Source organism: Grus americana, chromosome 9 (genome assembly GCF_028858705.1).
Source record: "Grus americana isolate bGruAme1 chromosome 9, bGruAme1.mat, whole genome shotgun sequence".
NCBI lineage: Eukaryota > Metazoa > Chordata > Aves > Gruiformes > Gruidae > Grus > Grus americana.
This window is the reverse complement of record NC_072860.1, coordinates 1,182,228-1,200,256: the sequence shown is the minus strand read 5'-3', so window position 1 is coordinate 1,200,256 and position 18,029 is coordinate 1,182,228. Positions and strand designations below refer to the sequence as shown.

The 18,029-nt window shown below is 49.0% G+C and overlaps 1 protein-coding gene across 1 annotated transcript; it reads left to right on the top strand.

Annotated features, from left to right (window-relative positions):
* Positions 1 to 57: 57 nt before the first annotated feature.
* On the top strand, positions 58 to 13,507 carry DNAJB11 (DnaJ heat shock protein family (Hsp40) member B11). The gene is made up of 10 exons (XM_054835108.1): positions 58 to 277; positions 499 to 655; positions 4,119 to 4,216; positions 5,335 to 5,467; positions 6,436 to 6,578; positions 7,095 to 7,177; positions 7,786 to 7,843; positions 8,410 to 8,521; positions 8,836 to 8,995; positions 13,096 to 13,507. Exons 1-10 carry the CDS (start codon positions 210 to 212, stop codon positions 13,158 to 13,160), a joined length of 1,077 nt encoding a protein of 358 aa, XP_054691083.1. The 5' UTR covers positions 58 to 209; the 3' UTR covers positions 13,161 to 13,507.
* The last annotated feature ends 4,522 nt before the right edge of the window (positions 13,508 to 18,029 follow it).

The following is an 18,029-nucleotide window of genomic DNA, read 5'->3' as shown; positions in this document are numbered from 1 at the left end:
TGGTGAAGTGTGCGCAGCCGATAGGTCGGCGGCCCGCAGCGCGCGGGGCTGCGCCGCGCTCCTATTGGTCGCTCGTCGCCACCGGGCTCCGCTTCACGTCTAATGGTGGCCGGGCCGGGGCGGGCGGTTGCGGCGTTGCGGACCTGCCCGGTGAGCGCCGCTTCCTCTCCCCGCCGCCCCCCTGCCCGGGCAGGCCCGGCCCCCGCGCCATGGCCCCGGGCTGGCTCGGCCGCCTCTGCCTCCTGCTGCTCTGCCTCTGCGGGGAGGCCGCCGCCGGGTGAGTGCGCCGGGCCTGTGTGCGTGTGTCCGTCTCTCAGCGCCGGGCCTGTGTTTGTGTGTACGTCCCTCACCGCCTCAGCGCCGGGCCTGTGTGCGTGTGTCCGTCCCTCAGCGCCGGGCCCGCCTTTTCCCCCGGTCCCCCCTCAGCGCCGGGCTCGGTGGCCGCGGCGCTGACGGGGCCCCGCTCCCTTCTCCCCGCTCTCTTTTCCCCCCCCCCAGGAGGGACTTTTACAAGATCCTGGGGGTGTCCCGCGGCGCCTCCATCAAGGACATCAAGAAGGCCTACCGGAAACTGGCGCTGCAGCTCCATCCCGACAGGAACCCCGACGACCCTCGGGCTCAGGAGAAATTCCAGGACCTGGGGGCTGCCTACGAGGTGAGCCCAGGGGGCTGCGGGTTCCCCCCCAGCCCTGTCCCGCACCCGTCCGTGGGTGCTGCCGAGCAGCACTGCTACCCGCGGGGTAGGGCAGGGCCCGGTGTGGGTGCTGGGGAAGGAGAGGGGTGAAGTTGTGCACCTTGTTGTAAGGAACTCGAAGAATCTTGAAGTGCTCCCAGCCCTTCCCAGGCTGTGAAAGGGTGGATGGGGTTCATGGTAAAACGTGGTGGGAGCCTGAAGCTGAGCTTGGCCAGCAAGTATTCTCATGAGGAGTCATCTTGTAACGTTCAGGGGAAGGAGAAAGGGCTTCTAGGAAATATAAAGGTGCAGGTGTAATCCATCCTCCTCCTATTACCATATCAAATTTCAGATGTCCTACCAAATAAAAAAGCTGAGGTAGAGAGACTGTCGGGTTGATTAGAGCACCCCTTCTATCAAAGGGCAATAAAAGACCTTAGCTCACTTAGCCGGGAGAAAGTGAAGGCAGCAAGCTAAAGTTATTTGGTGTTCATTAATAGTTCTTTGAGAAAGAAAGAGAGTTGCATCAGCTGTAAGTATTGGCACAGAACAGATGTGTGTGTGTGGATGGGGCCTGGCTGTAAGTCTGAGCTGATGGGTGAAAGGCAGTTGGCTTGCCTTTTAGAAGACATTAGGGTGGGAAAAATAATTGGGGGTTGCATGTGCCTGAGGATTCCTGTTGTTTCCCTGATAATACAGTAGCATACAAATGATACCTGACACTAAGAGTGCAGTGCATCATATAAATAGCACATAGATTATTTTATTAGCCAAATGTTTTAAGTCAAAGCCTGCTTTCTCTGCCACATACGTACAGGTTAACACAATTTAGGCGGGGTGATGGGATCTGTTTCTCCCACATTCTCTGTCCTTTTTGTCTCCCTCCTGTCACCGTTGGCTTCCACCTGCTCCCCCATCCCCCGTAGAGCAGAGGGCCCCCGAGGAAGATGGTGGCGACCAGCAGGAATTCATAGCAGCAGTTCCACCAGGAGCTTGCCTGCGCTGGTGGGCTGTTTGAGTGGGAGGCTCATGTCCTCTTTGAGGGATCGAGCTTCAGAAGGAAAGGGTTTGCGATCCCGCTGCAGTCTGCTGGTGCCGCTCAGCCTGCAGCTGTAGCATGGCTCCTGCTCCCATCTCTGATGCTCTTCCGATATGCAAATATAAAATCAATGAGGAAGTGAGAGAAATGGCTTGAACGCATTCCTCTTTGGTCAGAAAGAAAACACATCAACTTTATTTTTGTATCACAGCTGGGACCTCTTTTTAGTTCAGACTTACCTATTAAATAAATCAGTTGAACTATCATAGGGAAACCAGTGAACGTAAAGAATATTTTTGGGGAAAAAAGTATGTTACCTGCCATCTGCAGCATCTGAAGATCGATGCTTGTGGTTTACTCCAAAGCTGTGAGCTTGGTGTCGTTTCTGAGTTGGGATCTTGTCACATGTGACAGCACTTTACACATGGGAAGCATTTCTCTACTACTTCTCCCAGTCCCAGTTTATTTAAGTCTTTGCCATAGTAGCAGTTGAGAGTACTCTTTCTGTTAAAAACATTGGGGAGAAAACGGTTGTAAAATCAAATTGGCAGGGGATGTGGTGGCAGGAGTAGCTGAATATTAACTTTTACGAGCAGTGACTGAGTCTGCTTCCCCCTCACCAGGGTGTTATTGAAGCACAGCAGTGTCCTTCAGCATAAAGTGTGGAGTTCTAGTGCTATCGCAGACAACGCGAATGCAACGTGCTCTCGCTGGGTGCTGGGGAAAATTAAATTAGGAAACCCGCCTTCAAAGTCTTCATTTGTGTGCCTCTTGCTGAAGAGAGGTGCATCAGAATATCGAAATCCAGTATTGACTTACATGTTTTTTAAAATAGGTTTGGAAGACAAAACGTGTTGATGTCTCTTTATTTAGCCGGTACAGTTTATAAATCCTTCTGCTAAACAAGCTCCGGGATATAGCCTGTACATTTGATTCTTTTGGGCAAAAGGACGCCAGAATTACGTTTTCCTTAACCTAAACCGGGCTGCTTTTTGCCATAAAGCAAAGCCTCTGTCAGTAGTACTGCTGCTCAGGGTTTGGCTAACTAGGTTTCTAGAAAAATTGTGGGGAAAGTAGATTAATTAAACTACTCAGTCTCCTTCATTTAAACAGCCAAAGTGATTTCCACCCTGCAGCTGTGTGGTCTGAACACAGATGTTTCAGTTGGAAAGGAGACTGAGCCCGTGTGAGGGAGCTGAGACTCCTCTATGTGGAGTCATTAGTCTCTGAGTAAGTTTGGAGGTGGAGTTTCTGTGGGGTTTTTCTAACCTTACCCCTGGCAGTTGCTTTGCTTTCAAGGCAACATAACAAACAAGAACTCTCTTCACTAGTGTTCTCCAAAAGCCAGTAGAAAAAAGGAAAATTAATGGAGAGGTGAATATTTTGTGTTCTTTGTTCCTTTCTTATTGCTTGTGGTATCGTCAGTGCTGTGCAGTACTCTCCTGAGAGGGTTTTGCTCTGAGACCAACAGATCAGAAATGGAAAGCTTGTCCCAGTTCCAGGAAATGTGTGTTTTAATGCAAAATCTGAAGTGACAAAGGGAGAACTGAGCTCTTATCTACAAGATGAAGCTATTAATGTCACTGGTTTTTTTCCTTGTTGCTAGCATTTATCATTGGTTACAATTTCAGGCTGCTTTTCCTCATTTAGCTAGCTTCTCCACCTGTTTCTGCTCCTCTCTAGCCTTCTGAAAGCTAACCTTGCAATTTTAACCTTCCCAAATGTGATCAACAGGGGAGGAAGAGGAAGGAAGTGTAAATGTGACCAGAAACTTCTGGATCTCTGGGGGTGAAAAGAGCAAAGATCAATACTTAAGAATTAAAATTGAAGCTTTGCAGTCTTGAAAGTCATGTGTGTTGGGCTGTGTTATTCTGCCTTGGTACTGAAGTTCTAACTTTTGCTGCCCTTAGGAGTGAGGGCCAGCATTCAAAGTGGTGTGGGGTTACTGTATTTGGCAGGTTCAGCTTGGTAGGCAAACTCACTGTTGTTGCTAATTGCTATGAAATAGTAGCTGGAGAAATACAGGTTCTGTGTGCTTGAAGAACTGAGTCTCTGGGATAGTAGTTTGTGATTTATTTTTTTCAGTGTGTCTTGCTTTGTAGGAACTGATTTGAATTATTCCTTCTGATTATTTTTTTAATCCTCAAGATAGTCAATATTGTTTTATATTTTCTGTGTTGCTTATGCTGTTTTAATAATCTAACCATACCTTTTATGGGTTTAACTGATAAACGTTTAACTTTTCTAGTTCAGTGCAGCAAGCAAGTTCTAGCCAGTGCTTCTGTAACATGAAGCATTGCTGCTTGTCCCCCGGTGAAGAGTACTGGTGAGCTTCCTCTCAGAGCTATTTAAGTAACCCGGTTCAGCTGTGGGTGAACATCTCGTTGGTTTGAATCCCTTTGTCAGGTGCTGTCGGACGAGGAGAAGAGGAAGCAGTATGATGCATATGGTGAGGAGGGATTGAAGGATGGGCACCAGAGCTCCCATGGAGACATCTTCTCACAGTAAGGAGATTTTGCCACTTTAGACTGTTCTGCAGTTGGCGATCTAATATCGTGATGCTCGTGCGCGCGTTTGATACAGGCAAATTCTGCGTTAAGGTCTTTGACCCAGTCAGGAGGCACTGTTCTGAAGTGACAGTTGAGATTTGGAAAAATACGTTTACAGTGGATATCCCATGCGCAGTTTTCAGTTGCCTGGCTTGCAGCAGGCCATGCTCCAAGAACAGTGAATAGGAACCGATGTTGTCTTCCCACATGGATGGCTCTTACTTGGCAAGCTGCGTCACCAATGTGGGTGATTAGTACAGCTGCAGCACCTTACAAATCACGTATGAACTTTCTGGTGTTCTCTGGTACATGATTGATGTTTAACCCATTGTCTCAGATCATGTGCGTGCTTTGGGGGTTGCTTTTTCTTTTGCAAAGTAATGCTGTAGTGGCTTACACTGCATTTCAGAGCAACTGTAGAATTTGGATTGTTAAAATCTGAAGGCACCTGCATGTTGCTCAAACAGAACCTGAGCCTCTCTGTGTAGGGTCCCTCTTGGTTCTGCCAGGCACAAATTTACTGAAATAATTCCTGCAGTTGCTCATCTCACGTCATCATTCTGGGTGAGAACTTGCACTGTCTTCTGGTTTATTTTGAGGAAGAACATGCAGACTTGCAAGGGAGGCTTTTTTTTTTCTTGTATCCCTTTTCCCTCAGCTACTGAAAACCAACCCGGTGGCATTGACTTGCAGTGCCACAGGTAGCATGCTACTCTGAGTTTGCACCTTATGGTGATGGCAGCTGAGCAGCAGTGCGGTATGGTGAGGACTTCCCTTAGCAGTCAGGTTTTGAGGTGCTGGCATTCAACTCCTGCTCCAAAACTTGTTTCCTTGAGTACAAAAAACCTCTTCCAAAGCAGCTGCTTTGTTTGAAGGCATTAGCTTGTGTCCTTGAGGAGCAAAAAGTGGTATCTGGATTTACTGTGGTGTGTGTTTGCTGTAAGGAGGCTGCTCTGTAGGGGACTAGAAGCCTTTACCAAGCAGCACATTGCTGCTGCCTTGGGTGGCTCTCTTCATCAAAGCCCCATTTGATCGGAATTCCCTCCTGAACTGATTGCTGTGCTTTAATCCAGCTTCTTTGGGGACTTTGGATTCATGTTTGGAGGTAACCCTCGCCAACAAGACAGGAACATTCCCCGAGGAAGCGACATCATCGTGGACCTGGAGGTTACACTGGAAGAGGTGTATTCAGGAAACTTCGTAGAAGTGAGTTTGCTCTCCTGTCGCTCTTTCCAGTGTGTTCTCGGGTTTGATATGCCTGGGCACTGCTCAGAAGGATATCTTCTCCCCAAAAAATAGAATTAAAATAGATGCCCATTTCCTCAGTATCTGGCAGTGACAGTGGAGGATGTTGTGATGCTATTTGCTAGTAGTTAACTGAAGAAACAATACCTTTATTCATCTTTGCCATCTGGCAGTTTCTCTATAAAAGGGATGCTTCTTGCAATAATAGCTTATTTATTGGCTCTAAGTGCCTAGCTGTAGCTTTTTTTGCAGTTGGAAAAGGTGAAAGTGCGCACTCTCAAGAATTTGGTGATATTTGGGGACCATTCCTAGGCTGAAAGCATGTAGCTTTCTCCCATTTTCAGTAATTCTTGCAAAACCTCACTGAGGATTTTTCATGGCCTCTTCATGTGGCCAAACATGTCACTGCAGATCTCTGGATTATGTACTTGGCAAATGCATGCTGGCTTTTTTTTTTTTTTTAAATAAGCTACACTGCTGCTGCTGACAATCCCTGCTATTCTGCATGTTAGGATTTGTGTTGATTGAGCATCTGGGTAAATGGGGAATGCCAAAGAATTTTGCCCATCGTGTGGAACAAGGAAGCTGTGGTAACCAAAGGTGTCAGAAGTTTCATCCTAGCGTTACCTTTCCTATTTAGAAAGGTGTGCCAGAAAAAGAAATAAAATGCTTGTAGTGGTGTCAGAGACAGGATTTTTTCTGATATTTTGGTATTTAATGTGTGGTCAGCCAGAAGTGTAAGGTGAAAACTTATCAGTCATGTTTTGCCAAGACCATGTGGAGCTACTGTGGAGGCAGCAGAAAGTGTGTTTGAGGAAAAAAAAAAAAAAAAAACAGAAAGAAAATAAACGATGTTCAGGCTGTTTGAGAAATCCAGAGCCTTGTGGAGACCCAGGAGTGCTGGTGTCAACCTCTTTCCTTCCACGCAGGTTGTCAGGAACAAGCCGGTGGCAAGACAGGCACCTGGCAAGCGGAAATGCAATTGCCGGCAGGAGATGAGGACCACTCAGCTGGGTCCTGGACGTTTCCAGATGACTCAAGAAGTTGTTTGTGATGAATGTCCAAATGTCAAGTGAGTTTTATGCTCTTTACTGCTATACGGATGTTTATTCAAAACCTGCCACTAGATGGAGGAAAGTGCCTGTACTACCAGTAAGACGTGGAGAATTTGGAAAACTTAACACAGGCTTCTCACCTCCAAGGAGCCAGTCTTTGCTCTTACAGTAGACAAGCCAGCTCTGTTAGATGTAGAGCTCCCCAATTTGCTCTTTCAGCCTCTTATTCCTCGAACAATCAGTCATACTACAGTGGAAATTCCACAACCAAATCTGAATAAACAAAGTCAGGGAAGCCCACAGCTTCCAGCTGGGAACAGTTGGACAGGGAATACTGTGGTGTAGCTTTGCTTTCCCTACTAGATATGAGTATCAGCACACAAGAAAGGCAGCACTCGTCCTCCAGCTTTAGGTGTGAGCAAGGAGAGAGTATGTCTTAACTTGTGGGGGTCTTCTCATTGACCCAGTAACATAAGTAGGTGCTACCACCTGCTGTTGAAAACTTAGTGCCTGCTTGCTCTTCCCCTTCACAGGCTCGTGAATGAGGAGCGAACGCTAGAAGTGGAGATAGAGCCAGGCGTGAGGGATGGGATGGAGTATCCCTTCATTGGTGAAGGTACGTATGTGGGCACTGCTCTGCTGCTCAGCTCTGACTTGCACCTTTTCCGTGGTGTGAGGCTGGTCTTTATGGCAGCGCAAGCAGCCAAGCCCTGCATTGGGTCACTGAGCAGCACGTGTGAGTTGAAGTGCTGTGTCCTTTCCGTGCTGCTGGAATCCAGGAGCATACTCTTTGCTAAGTCTGAGTAACGCTCCAGGTTCCACTCCCTTTGCTGGTACCGGTGGCGCGCGCACACACAAAAAAAATGCTCTACATCTGATGTCTGGGGTAACTCTTGAGTAGGAGCATCTGTTCCAGGCTTGAGTATGTGAGGGAATCCCCTCTGCCCAAGGAGACAAAGTCCTTCAACAAGTAAAGGACATCATCAAGAGGCAGGCAAGTCTTTCAGAACAGCAGAGCTATGAGCTCATTGAGGTGATACTCAAAGTCCTGTGCTCTTTAAAAGAAGTGTGTGTAAGCAGGGTTTTAGTCATGTGAAGATCAACTGGTTGTTTTTTCCCTTTAATGTGTGACCTGCAGAGCTCTATTGTGTTTAATATGCTGCTTGTTTTTCCAGTTGTTACTAACGAGCTCCTTTAAACAGAGCTTTTCTGCCTTTTTCACAGGTGAACCCCATGTGGATGGGGAGCCAGGTGATTTGCGCTTCCGAATAAAAGTTCTTAAGTAAGTAACTGGCCTGATTAGACCACTCTTTCTGGTTACTGCAAAGGAAGCTTGCAAGCAGCTTTCTGGCCAGAGTTGCCCACTTGGCTAGCGTGTAGCTTACCCTTCTGAGTTGGTGCAGCTGAGAATCTGATACGCGGGGCTGTGCAGGATGTTCAACCCTGATAATGCTAGAATAGCTGGATTCACCACAGTTAAGATAATTCCACTTGTATTTCGTTTGGCTTGAATTCTGGCATGCATTAGTAGGTCCTGCATGAATCACATGAAATATGTCCTTTTTCCATAAACATACTATCTCTGTATTGTAAGGAAATACACTGTGCTAAGAAAATGGTTGTGTGAGTCACAACTCCTTGACACGCCTCACCACTCATTGCCCTAGAAATAGAAAGGTTATTTAATAGTACCTACCTCACACAGGAAAATGAAGCTAAATTTCATTCAGTCTTCACTTCCTCTTTGATTTGTGAATTGTCCAAACTCCCAAATGGAGGGGAGGAAGCTAGAGGGTCTATTTCCCATATGGGGGAGAAGGAAAGTTCCAGTGTCTTTTAATTCCGCAGGCACCCAGTCTTCGAAAGAAGAGGAGATGACTTGTATACGAACGTGACGATCTCGCTGGTCGAGGCACTTACTGGCTTTGAAATGGATATCTCCCATTTGGATGGGCACAAGGTGAGGCAACGGTTTGCTTTCTTCCTCTGTCTAAACAAAATGTAGCTGAGGGTCTCCTGTGCTGAGGGTTAGCTTGCTCGGGGTCCATGCAGCTGCTGGTTGTACATGGTATCCCCTCTGCTAGAGGCTTCCAGACAGATTTCCACGGAGCCAAAACAGAGGTGGGGCAGTATGGGCAGTAATACTGCCTGGACCCCTGGAACGTCACTGACTTTGGCAAGGAATCGATATCGATGAAGCTTATCAGTGGGTCGGAAAGGGCATTTGGGGTATTGGGAATGTTAGTAACGTTCTGAAGTATCTTTTGTCTCTAGGTTCATGTCGCTCGGGATAAAATTACGAAACCCGGGGCCAAACTGTGGAAGAAAGGAGAAGGTCTACCAAACTTTGATAACAATAATATCAAAGGCTCCCTAATAATAACATTTGATGTGGAGTTCCCCAAAGAGCAACTGACAAACGAACAGCGGGAAGGTGCGTGGTTTAAAGCTCTGTCGTGGCAGCAGGCTGCGCAGACCTCTTGCCAAAGCTGATAAGAAGTTGGTGCAACTGAACCAGCAGCCTGTAGCGGTCAGGAAGGGCTCTCCTTTCCCTGTGCCCCTTGTACGACATACCATCAGCCGATGCCCTGTGATTAACTTCCGGTTCCTTTTGAAGCAAGTGAACGTGGCTGCCGCAGTTGTAGGGAACCAGATTAGGTTGGGATGTAGCACTTGGCAAGTTTGCAGCTGCTTTGTTCTGTAGCTGGCCATGTGTCTGAACTCAGACTTACTGGGTTTAGCCTCTGTCTGCTTTGCCTCTGCTGGAGTGGGATCACAAGTGGTTTTCCAGCCCCTGCTTCTGCTTTCTTGAAGGCAAGACTTGTGGAAATCCCTCTGCTGTCAAGGGTAAAGTGTCATGTGGCATCAGGATTGTTCCTCCCTACATCTCCTCCTACCCCAAGTATTTTGAGGCCATGTAGGGAAGAAGGGTCCAATGCAGATGTTTCGTAGGAGAGATCTGCTTATCGGCTTTGGTGCTCAGATGGAAACTTGATGAACCATGTAGAAATCCTAAAGTTGCAGGAGGGTAAATATTATACTCCTAGCTGGAAATTCCTCTTTGCCTCAGCAGCCTCTGCAGTAGGTTCTGCTGCTCTGCGCGAGGCATCAGGGTAGGCGTCGAGGGCCCTGTCCTCTGCTACGGGGCAAAGAAATTCCTGGCACGTACCAGTGCAGCGCTCCAGAAAATTCCCATCCCCAGAACTTTTTCCTGCTGATCAGGGCTATCATTCATTCTTTGGAAGGTGCCCTTTTTAGTGGCTTGTGGCAGCTGCCCTGGTAGAACGAGGCAAATGTGCAGCTTTCCTGGGGTTTTCAAGCGCGTAGAGGGAAGCCAAGCCCTGGGTGGGCTTTTCTCAGCCCTATGCCACTTACTGCTGGATTGATGGCCGCGCTGAGCCCAGTTGGTAGCCGCAGCTCCAGGGTAGACTGATGTTCTGTGGCTCTTTCCGCAGCTGTGAGGTTTGTTCCTCTGGGCTGTGCTTTGAGTGAACCTGATTTGTGTTTTGACCCCTGTGCTTTCCCGCTCTTTGCAAGCATTTTGTGCCCAGTGAGGGCTGCAGAGCATAGTGGCTACATCATCATGAGGTCTCATTCCAGGCTCTGCTGCCCTTGAAGCTTCATAAGGTAACAGCACCTCTCAAACAGACATGAGGTTTTTCCAGCTGTTGCTCTTGGCAGTTTGTGAAGACACTGGGCAAAGAGCAGTGACAGAACCTTCCGTGTTTGTCAAAACTGCTCGCATGCCTTTACGGATATCCTGGGAACAGAGAGGTGATAGTAGTGGCAGGAGTGTGTTCAGGCACGGGGCCTTTGGGTGCTTCACTCCCTCCTGAAGCAATTCCATGCTTCCCAGGGGAGAGTGGCTGGATAGGCAGTCAGATGCATTTCTCTGTGCTAGAATATCTCCAAACATTCAATGATTTAAGGAGTTTTATGAGGGAATAGGTCTGCTTGTGTTGTGTGGCAGCAGTTCAGCGTACACATTCAAAGGAAGACTGTAGGCTTCAGAATTCAAAACATCCCTTTTTTTTCTTATTTTTGGCAGTGGTCCTAATTTCTTATCTCCTAACCGTACTTACAGCTCCTGGGGTGGTTAGAAGATAGTCTGACTCGGAGAGCACCGCTCCAGTCAAACCTTCAGAAATAATACTCTTGCTTTCCTGCTGGTGTGACATCAGGGAATTTACTGCCTGTTGATCAGAGGTGACTTTCTCTTTGACTTGCCTCTTGTTCACCTCTGCTGGCACTTGTTTATGGTCTGGTTTGGATCCCATGCGCTAGCTCTGGAGTGCTCAGAGCGCAGCAGCAGGCAGCAAAGTGCCCAGCTTGTGTTGTAACCTGTCGGTGATGCCTAGAAAAATCTCAAAGTTGGCTCTAGTAAAAAATGCCTGAGGTGCAGTAGCACCAACACTCAGGATTCCTGGCTGGAATTCCTGATTGAACATCAGATATGTGTTGAAATATCCTGTGCGCTGGTGAGGGTATCCTTCAGGCCGACAGGCAGCTGCCAAGAGCTAGCTAGCAGGAAACGAGGTACAAGAATGGTGTTAATCCCCCTTTTTTCAGGGTTACTGGAATGCACCTTTCCAGCGATGTCCTTCCTTTCAAAGAACCACACATCCAGGAGGCACATCCTCTACCCATCAGCCAGGAAGTGGCTCTGAGCTGCCTTTGGCTGTGCAGGGGAAGTGAACTTGCCTTGTACTCCCCTGGAGAATGACCCAGCCTTAAGGATTAGCAGCTCCTGTATAGGAGCTCGCTTTGCCCGGCTTCTGAGGATGTTTCTGAAGGTAGAAAAGAGTTCGGGATTCTCTGAGCAGCAAGCAAGAGGCAGGAATAGCTCTTGCCCAGCAGAGAACCATCTCAGTTCTAGTTACTTATTTCCAGGACAGTTTTCTAGTATTTTAACAGAACTACTGTGACCCTTACGCATTAAATCACTGGTCCTAAAGGACAGTAGTATTTGTAGCCAGGTACATCCCGCAGCCATGACTTAAGGGAGGACAAGCGGGACAGGGTTTTGCAGGGAGTCATGCTCCCTTTTAGCTGGGTTTCCTGAAGAAAGACTTGCATGCCTGAAAGCTTGGGTGGGTGTGTTTTTCCTGTACAATTGGTAGATTTAATTATTGATCTTCCCTCTCCCTGCCTATGTACCTCGCTTAAACTTAACAACTACTGCGGTATTTTCTACGCAGCCTAATGTGAGCTGTTGTACAAACACGTAAAGCATCCAGCCCCCCTTCACTGCGACTCTGGCTTCAGTGGAGCAGCAGAGCGAGCTGATCCAAGGCGGGACTGCCATCCTGTCTTTTGGCATGTCGAGACGCAGGCCAGCTGCCTGCATGCTTTTTTCCAAGACTAATGCTGTTTTGGGGACATCCAGCAGCAGAATTATAGCAGCTTAGCTTAACTTTTTTTTTTTTATCATTTGAAAGCTCTATGTGGTGTGGGGAGTTTTCTTCCCTGTTTTGAGTCCTGACAGCCCCTGGTCGGGCTTGGTGGCTTCTGGTGCTGCCATGTTCTGATGGGACCCATGGCCAAGGGCAGTCTGTGACCGGGCTGACTTTAAAGAGGGAGTCCCCTCAGATTATCTCTGGAAAAACAGTGTGACACATCTGTTCTTGCCAGTCTGTTTCCTCTGTTTTGTGTGGATCTGCCCTTTAAGTAACAGTGAAGACCTGCCAGTCTTTCCCTGGACGTGCTGACCCCAGTAGATGAGCTATTATGGTTTTAAGGGCTGACTCACTCTTATCCTGCCCTGGTAAGAATTTGACGCTGACAGGACCTCGGAGTAGTCAGTTCTTTGAAATGTTTCATGAATGGGCTTTCAGGGGTGGGGAAGATGGTATTTGTAAAGTCATCTAGGCTCTGTTGTGAAGCAGTGGGGTTAAAAAGGGGTTTTTTTTAAAAAAAAAAAAAAAAAAAACAAACTTAAGACGTTCAGGCCTTCAGTAGGATACTTAAGCCCACAGATAACAAGTTTGCTTCTCTCCCTTGCCCTCAGGGACTACTTCTAGTGGACAGCAGCGTCCCCAGGCACCACGTACCACTCTTGTGGGTTTCTGTAGCTGGCAAGTCCAGCAGGACTCAAGCGTAGCCCTCCCTTCTTGAGTTCAGTTGCAAAGCAGCTCTGGGAGTTGGCTTTACCCCTTACAGATCCATGAGGATCTCAAGGTGGTGCTCTGGGCTTTGAGTTTGCAGGAGGGGAGACGTTCTCCCCGGATCCACTGGTCTTGTGTGGTTTCACACATGCACGAAAGCGCTGGTACAGCATCACTCACCTCGGTCCTATGTCTCCTTTCAAGAATGCAGAAGGAGCAGGAGAAAAGCTGTTGCACCTCTGGTTTGGGGGGAATTTTTGCTTTTATTTTTCTTCTTAATGATGCTCTTGGAGTACCAGTGTTTGCATTATTCAGATACGTGGGCTCAACCTTGAAAGGCTAGTGCCAGATGTGTAAATGCAGCAGGAGCAGGAAATGCAGCAGTTCTCCTCTTTGTGCTGTGCAGTAACGCTTTCCTTTCCTCTTGCAGGTCTCAAACAGCTGCTGAAACAAGGGTCGGTGCAGAAGGTGTACAACGGATTGCAAGGATATTGATGTGTGGAAAAACTGGACTTAACTGAAAATGAAAAGTCAGATTTATTTGCAGTCTTTTCTCCTGCCTGCTGTAGAATGGAAGACAGGGAGGGTGGGGCAATTGTTGAGGTATATATAATTTTTTTTTTCTTTGTAAATTGTGGAAGTGCTCAGATGAGTTGGGGGAAATACTACACTTTTTCAGGATATAACTGGTGCTGCCTATCATGTTCCACGTCCTGGAACAACAAAGAGACTCCTTGAGCAGAAAAAAAAAAGTGGGGAAAGGAGTTTTAAATTCCACACAGATTGGAATTTCTGGTTTTTAAATATATTTTGATGTGACTTTTCTTGACCATCTCAACATATTTTCATAGCTTCCTGTGCTTTTTATGTCCTTTGTGTTGGTCTCTTCTGAGTTTCTCTTGGTTGGTGGTTTTTTTTTTTTTTAATCCCAGCCTTTTTTTCCCTTTCCCCTCTGAGTCCGGAGTGTGGTATTGCTTCAGAGTCTCTGTTTCTGGGGCAGGAGTACAGGTGCTGTTGGGAGTAGACTGGCAGGAGAACCTTTATGGGGTCGGGGGGGGGGGGGGAAGAGTCTCTTTAAAGCTCCTGTGGACTCCCTTAACTACCAAGTAGTCCTCTTGTCCCAAAAGTTAATGCTTGGCTTTAAATTTGAAGTCGGAACAGCTTAGCAAAGACTCCTCAGAGTTTCACAGTGGGATTTCTGGAAGATAACGGAACGGTTCCTTGTGGCCTTGGTTCTTCCTCGTTGCCCCCAAACGTAACCAACAGCTCGTCTGGAAAAGTTCACTTACCTCCTGCGCTCTGTCCTCTGTGAGGACGGGTGAAGCCAACGGCACAGAAATAAAGACGATTGAGTCGGAATGGCAAAAACTACCTGGTTATGTATTTCAGCAGCCCTTACCCTGGGAGACCTGCAAGTCATTGGTCCCTTCAGTGATCTCTGCTGAAAAGGGTGAAACTAAATCCAGCGAAAGCTCTGTAGCTGCTTTATTTGACCTGAGGGCCTGGTAACCTGGCAGGGGGCTTCCTGTGCTGCTCCAGTCTCTGTCACGAAGACTCTGCTGCTTTAAGCATCCCTGTTGGAGACGCTCATCTCCGCGTGTTCATCGGGAGTGGTAGCTAACAATTCCTTGGAGGTGTCAGAGTCATTCAGCCTTGTGCTTTGCTGTGACAGGGTTGTAGGCAGCAAGAGAAATGAGTCAGTTGTTCGTGTAGGACGGTGTTCAGGGCTCTTAAGGATCCCACTTTATAGCCCCTACAGCCGCTGCCTTCTGCCTCATCCCCTGCGTCCCTGACCTGGGGAGTGGATGGGATCTGTTTGCGGTTTGTCTTTTTTTTTTTTTTTTTTCTTCCTACACAAAAATCTTTGTTGGGGAGCAGCAACAGGGAGACTCAAGGTAGGTTTTGGTTTGGTTTTTTTGTTTTTCTTCATTGTGAGCTTTAAGTAGCTCAGATCAGAGCTGGGAGAGGTGGAGAGCAGCTCTGGCCCAGCCCTTGTGTGCTGCCCTTGGTCTGTCAGTGTCCAACCCAACCCTTAAACTCCAGTGGGAGCTGACGCAGCGGAAGCAGCAGCAGCATGAAGGTTTCCTGTTGGATCCTTTGTACGTTTGCATTGGCAGAGCCAAGTGGGGGCTTCGGGAACAGCTGAGAAGGGGGCGAGACAAACCTGGGATGCCAAACCCTTGGTCTCAATGCTTGTCTTCCTCAAAACCCGTAAATGTAAGCTGTTAATCTCAGCTGAGGCTGCTGCCTCGAGCGTCTGCCCACCTGCTCTTTCCAGGTGTCTGTAGGCAGCTCTGCCCCCACTTCCCCCCTCTCAGCTTAGATTTCTAAGAAACCTCAGATTTCAGAGAAACTTTCCTTCCGCTCTCTGCATGCACAGGGCTGATTCCTGTTATCTCAGCCCCTCGAGGGTCCATTGGATTGTCTTTCTGCCTTCCTATTCTATTTCCCTGGCACACGGCCGTGCTACCAGTCCTCCCCTGTAGCAATAAAGCCAAAAAGCCAGGACTTCACACCAAAATCTCAACTTCTGCACTGGAGAGAGTTTCGCTGTGGTGTAACCTTTCCTACCTGTGCCCCTGGCAGCAGGCAGTGCATTTATTTTGGGCATGAGTACTTGTTCCTGCTACTGCTTTTCCTTTCCCTACTAATTCTTTTCCTTCCTGTGTTTTTGGTTTTTTGTTTTGTTTTTTTTTTTTTCATTGTGGGTCTGTACTCCTCTGAGAGGCCAGTAGAACAGCGACAATAGCTGTAAAACCCCAACTTTTACTAGGCTGAGAAGAAGAAAAGAAAGCCCCAAATAATGCCCAGTAACACTGCTTCCTTCCCCTGCTTGCTGTGGGGGTGTGCAGAGCTGGGATCCTCTGCCTTCAGGCAAACGTGGACTCCTTTATCTCATATAAATGCTTCTTCGGAGGCTTAGATGTTCACATTGCCTCTTCTTGGGTTTGGGACCAAGCAAACACCCCCAAGGTCTAGACCTCAGCTGGGATTCCTGTAATGTACAGTCTTCCACGCAATGCTGCTGTTCCCAGATTGGATCAAATAAAAAAAAATAAAGTCTTGGTCCCCTTTTACCCTAAATCCTTGCACAAGTCAAGGATTGTTGATGGTTTAGATACAGGCGTGTTGTTCAGTTCTTCTAGCAAAACGCTTGTCCTTGCTGTTCTGGGAAGTGGGTGTTTAAACAAGCACGTGGTCCTTGCCTGGCTAAAATGGGGTGCAGATTTCTGAAGTGAAGGGTTTTGATCACCCTGGAAGCTATGTGTGTTCTCCACGCCTTCGCTCGCTCCAAGATCCCATTGCCTCTGTCCATGCCTGGATCCCTCTCCCCTTTGCCTGGATCCGTCCTGTCCCAGAGGTGGACGAGTGGATGAAAACAGGGTTTGGCTCTGCTTCTCCAGAAAGCATCGTGCCCTAGCAGCCTCGTCTGCTTCTCCTCTGCCTCCCCAGGCTGGGCTTGCTGCATCAAAAGCCCTGTTGTCCATCCCAGACCAGTCCCCGAGTCCAGGCAGGGGCTGAAAGCGTTCCCAGACAGTGGATGTTCAAGCACTTGCCTTTTAAAGCACTTCTTGAGAAGCAGAGAATTCCTGAATACATCGGCTCAAACAGCTGGAGACCATGGGGGGCCTCTGCCTGGGGGGAGGGAAGGTGAGGTGGTAATTCCTCACTGGAAGCCTTTAACACGATTTCTAGGTAGCGGCTCCCGTGCCGTCAGGCTGATGAGCAGCGGTGGAGCATCTTGCGAGGCACAGCTTGCTCGGTCCCCAGGGAGGGGACTGCCTGCTTGGGGCAGGGCGGGAGGTGTGGCGGTGGCGGAGGTTCTGGTGGCACCCCGCTGCCCCCGAGCCTCCCTTCATCCCCGCTGCCACGTAGCCCTGCTCGGTGTTGACTCTGGCCGGCAGCCAGCTTCCTCCTCCTGTTTCCTCTGGCTCGGTCAGACACACTGACCTGGGAGGTGAGAGGAAAGGGAAGAGGGCAGCGATGGGTCCTGGGCACCCTGCGGGGAGGGATATGCCAGCACAGCCGCTTCCTCTGCTCTTAAATATTCCTAGGAGAAAGAATATCCTGCTAGAAAGCAGATACCTGACAAAATTACGTTGTTCCAAAAAAAAGAAAAGTGTCCCTTGCTCAGGGAGGGTTGGCCGGCGGCTGCATGCCTTGCAAATCCCCTTGCCCCAGCGCAGCCCCTGGGTTAAAAAGGATGCGACATCCATCCTGAAAGTGGCGAGGCCAGAAACAAAACCAGCTGGGGCTGTGACAGCGTGACCTGTGGGGGATTCAGCAGAACGAAGCTTTATTCCAGAAAAGCGATGATGCCACAGGCACCGAGTTCGTAAGGGGTGTTTACAAAGATAATCCCTTTTTCCTTCCAGATGTAAATCTCATGCAACCCGTTTTCTTGAGAAGCACTGATGCCATCAGCCCCGTATTTAGGTTTTTTTCCTAGCTGCTGCCTCCCCTCCCCACCCTAGCAGGCGCAGGAGCCCAGCGCCAAGTTTTCAGGCAGCTCCCAGAGCGAGCTGGCCCTTTGCCCCCAGGGACGGGCAGGGCACCGCAGCACGGAGCCAAGGATGCCGTGTGAGCGGCCAAGGCTCCCGAAGGACACGGCCCGAAAACACCGACCTTACATCGGGATCTGCCACCCAAAAAGCAGCGAGGGGACTGTGTGTCCCTGTGAGGCCGGACGGGACCCTGCCCATCCCCTCTGAAGCACCCGTGGGCGCGGGGGAAAGCTGGTTCCTAGCACGTCAGCGTCGTCTTACTGGAACAACGTTCAAGGCTGGGCGTCTTATCTCAACCCTTATCCAAACCAGCACGAGCGGAGCCGAGGGATGGAAAGCAAAGCCTCACGCGGCCATCGGCGCGGACAACCGGGATGGTTCGTGTCGGGGGAGATGCTGCGTAGACAGAGTGGTTGCAGCCTCCAAAGGTCTGCGTGTGGGTTGCTTCACCCTCTTGCAGAAAGCAAAAAAAAAAAAAAAAATCCAAACAAACTGAGGAGCAAATTAATAACAACCGTCGGTTGACAGGATACGCGGTTAAGCGTTGGCGACCGTCCCAAGCTGTGATCGAGGGTGGGAAGAACAGCCGAATTCGGGTGAGGAGTGGCCATGGATGTGGCTACCAGCTGCTGGAGAGACGGTGTCTGTTGGGGCAGTGGTAGGACGCAGCTGGGCCCTGTGTCCCCAGCGTGCTGCTCCAGGATGAGCGTTGGTGGCCCTGTGATGAGGCACTTTGGGGGTTTCAGGATGAGGAAGAGAAATTTTGGGGCAGGTGGTGGATGCTATTGCTATAACCCCTGGACTCTTGGCCACCGTGGGCGGGCTGGGTGCTGGGATGGAGGGGTGGCAGTTTTGGGTG

Bases quoted from the DNA above. Each gene is read 5' to 3' on its own strand.
- DNAJB11 (XM_054835108.1), top strand. From the start codon at position 210: ATGGCCCCGGGCTGGCTCGGCCGCCTCTGCCTCCTGCTGCTCTGCCTC. The intron at 5,468-6,435 runs GTGAGTTTGCTC...CCTTCCACGCAG, and splicing joins ATTCAGGAAACTTCGTAGAA to GTTGTCAGGAACAAGCCGGT. The intron at 8,522-8,835 runs GTGAGGCAACGG...TTTTGTCTCTAG, and splicing joins CCCATTTGGATGGGCACAAG to GTTCATGTCGCTCGGGATAA.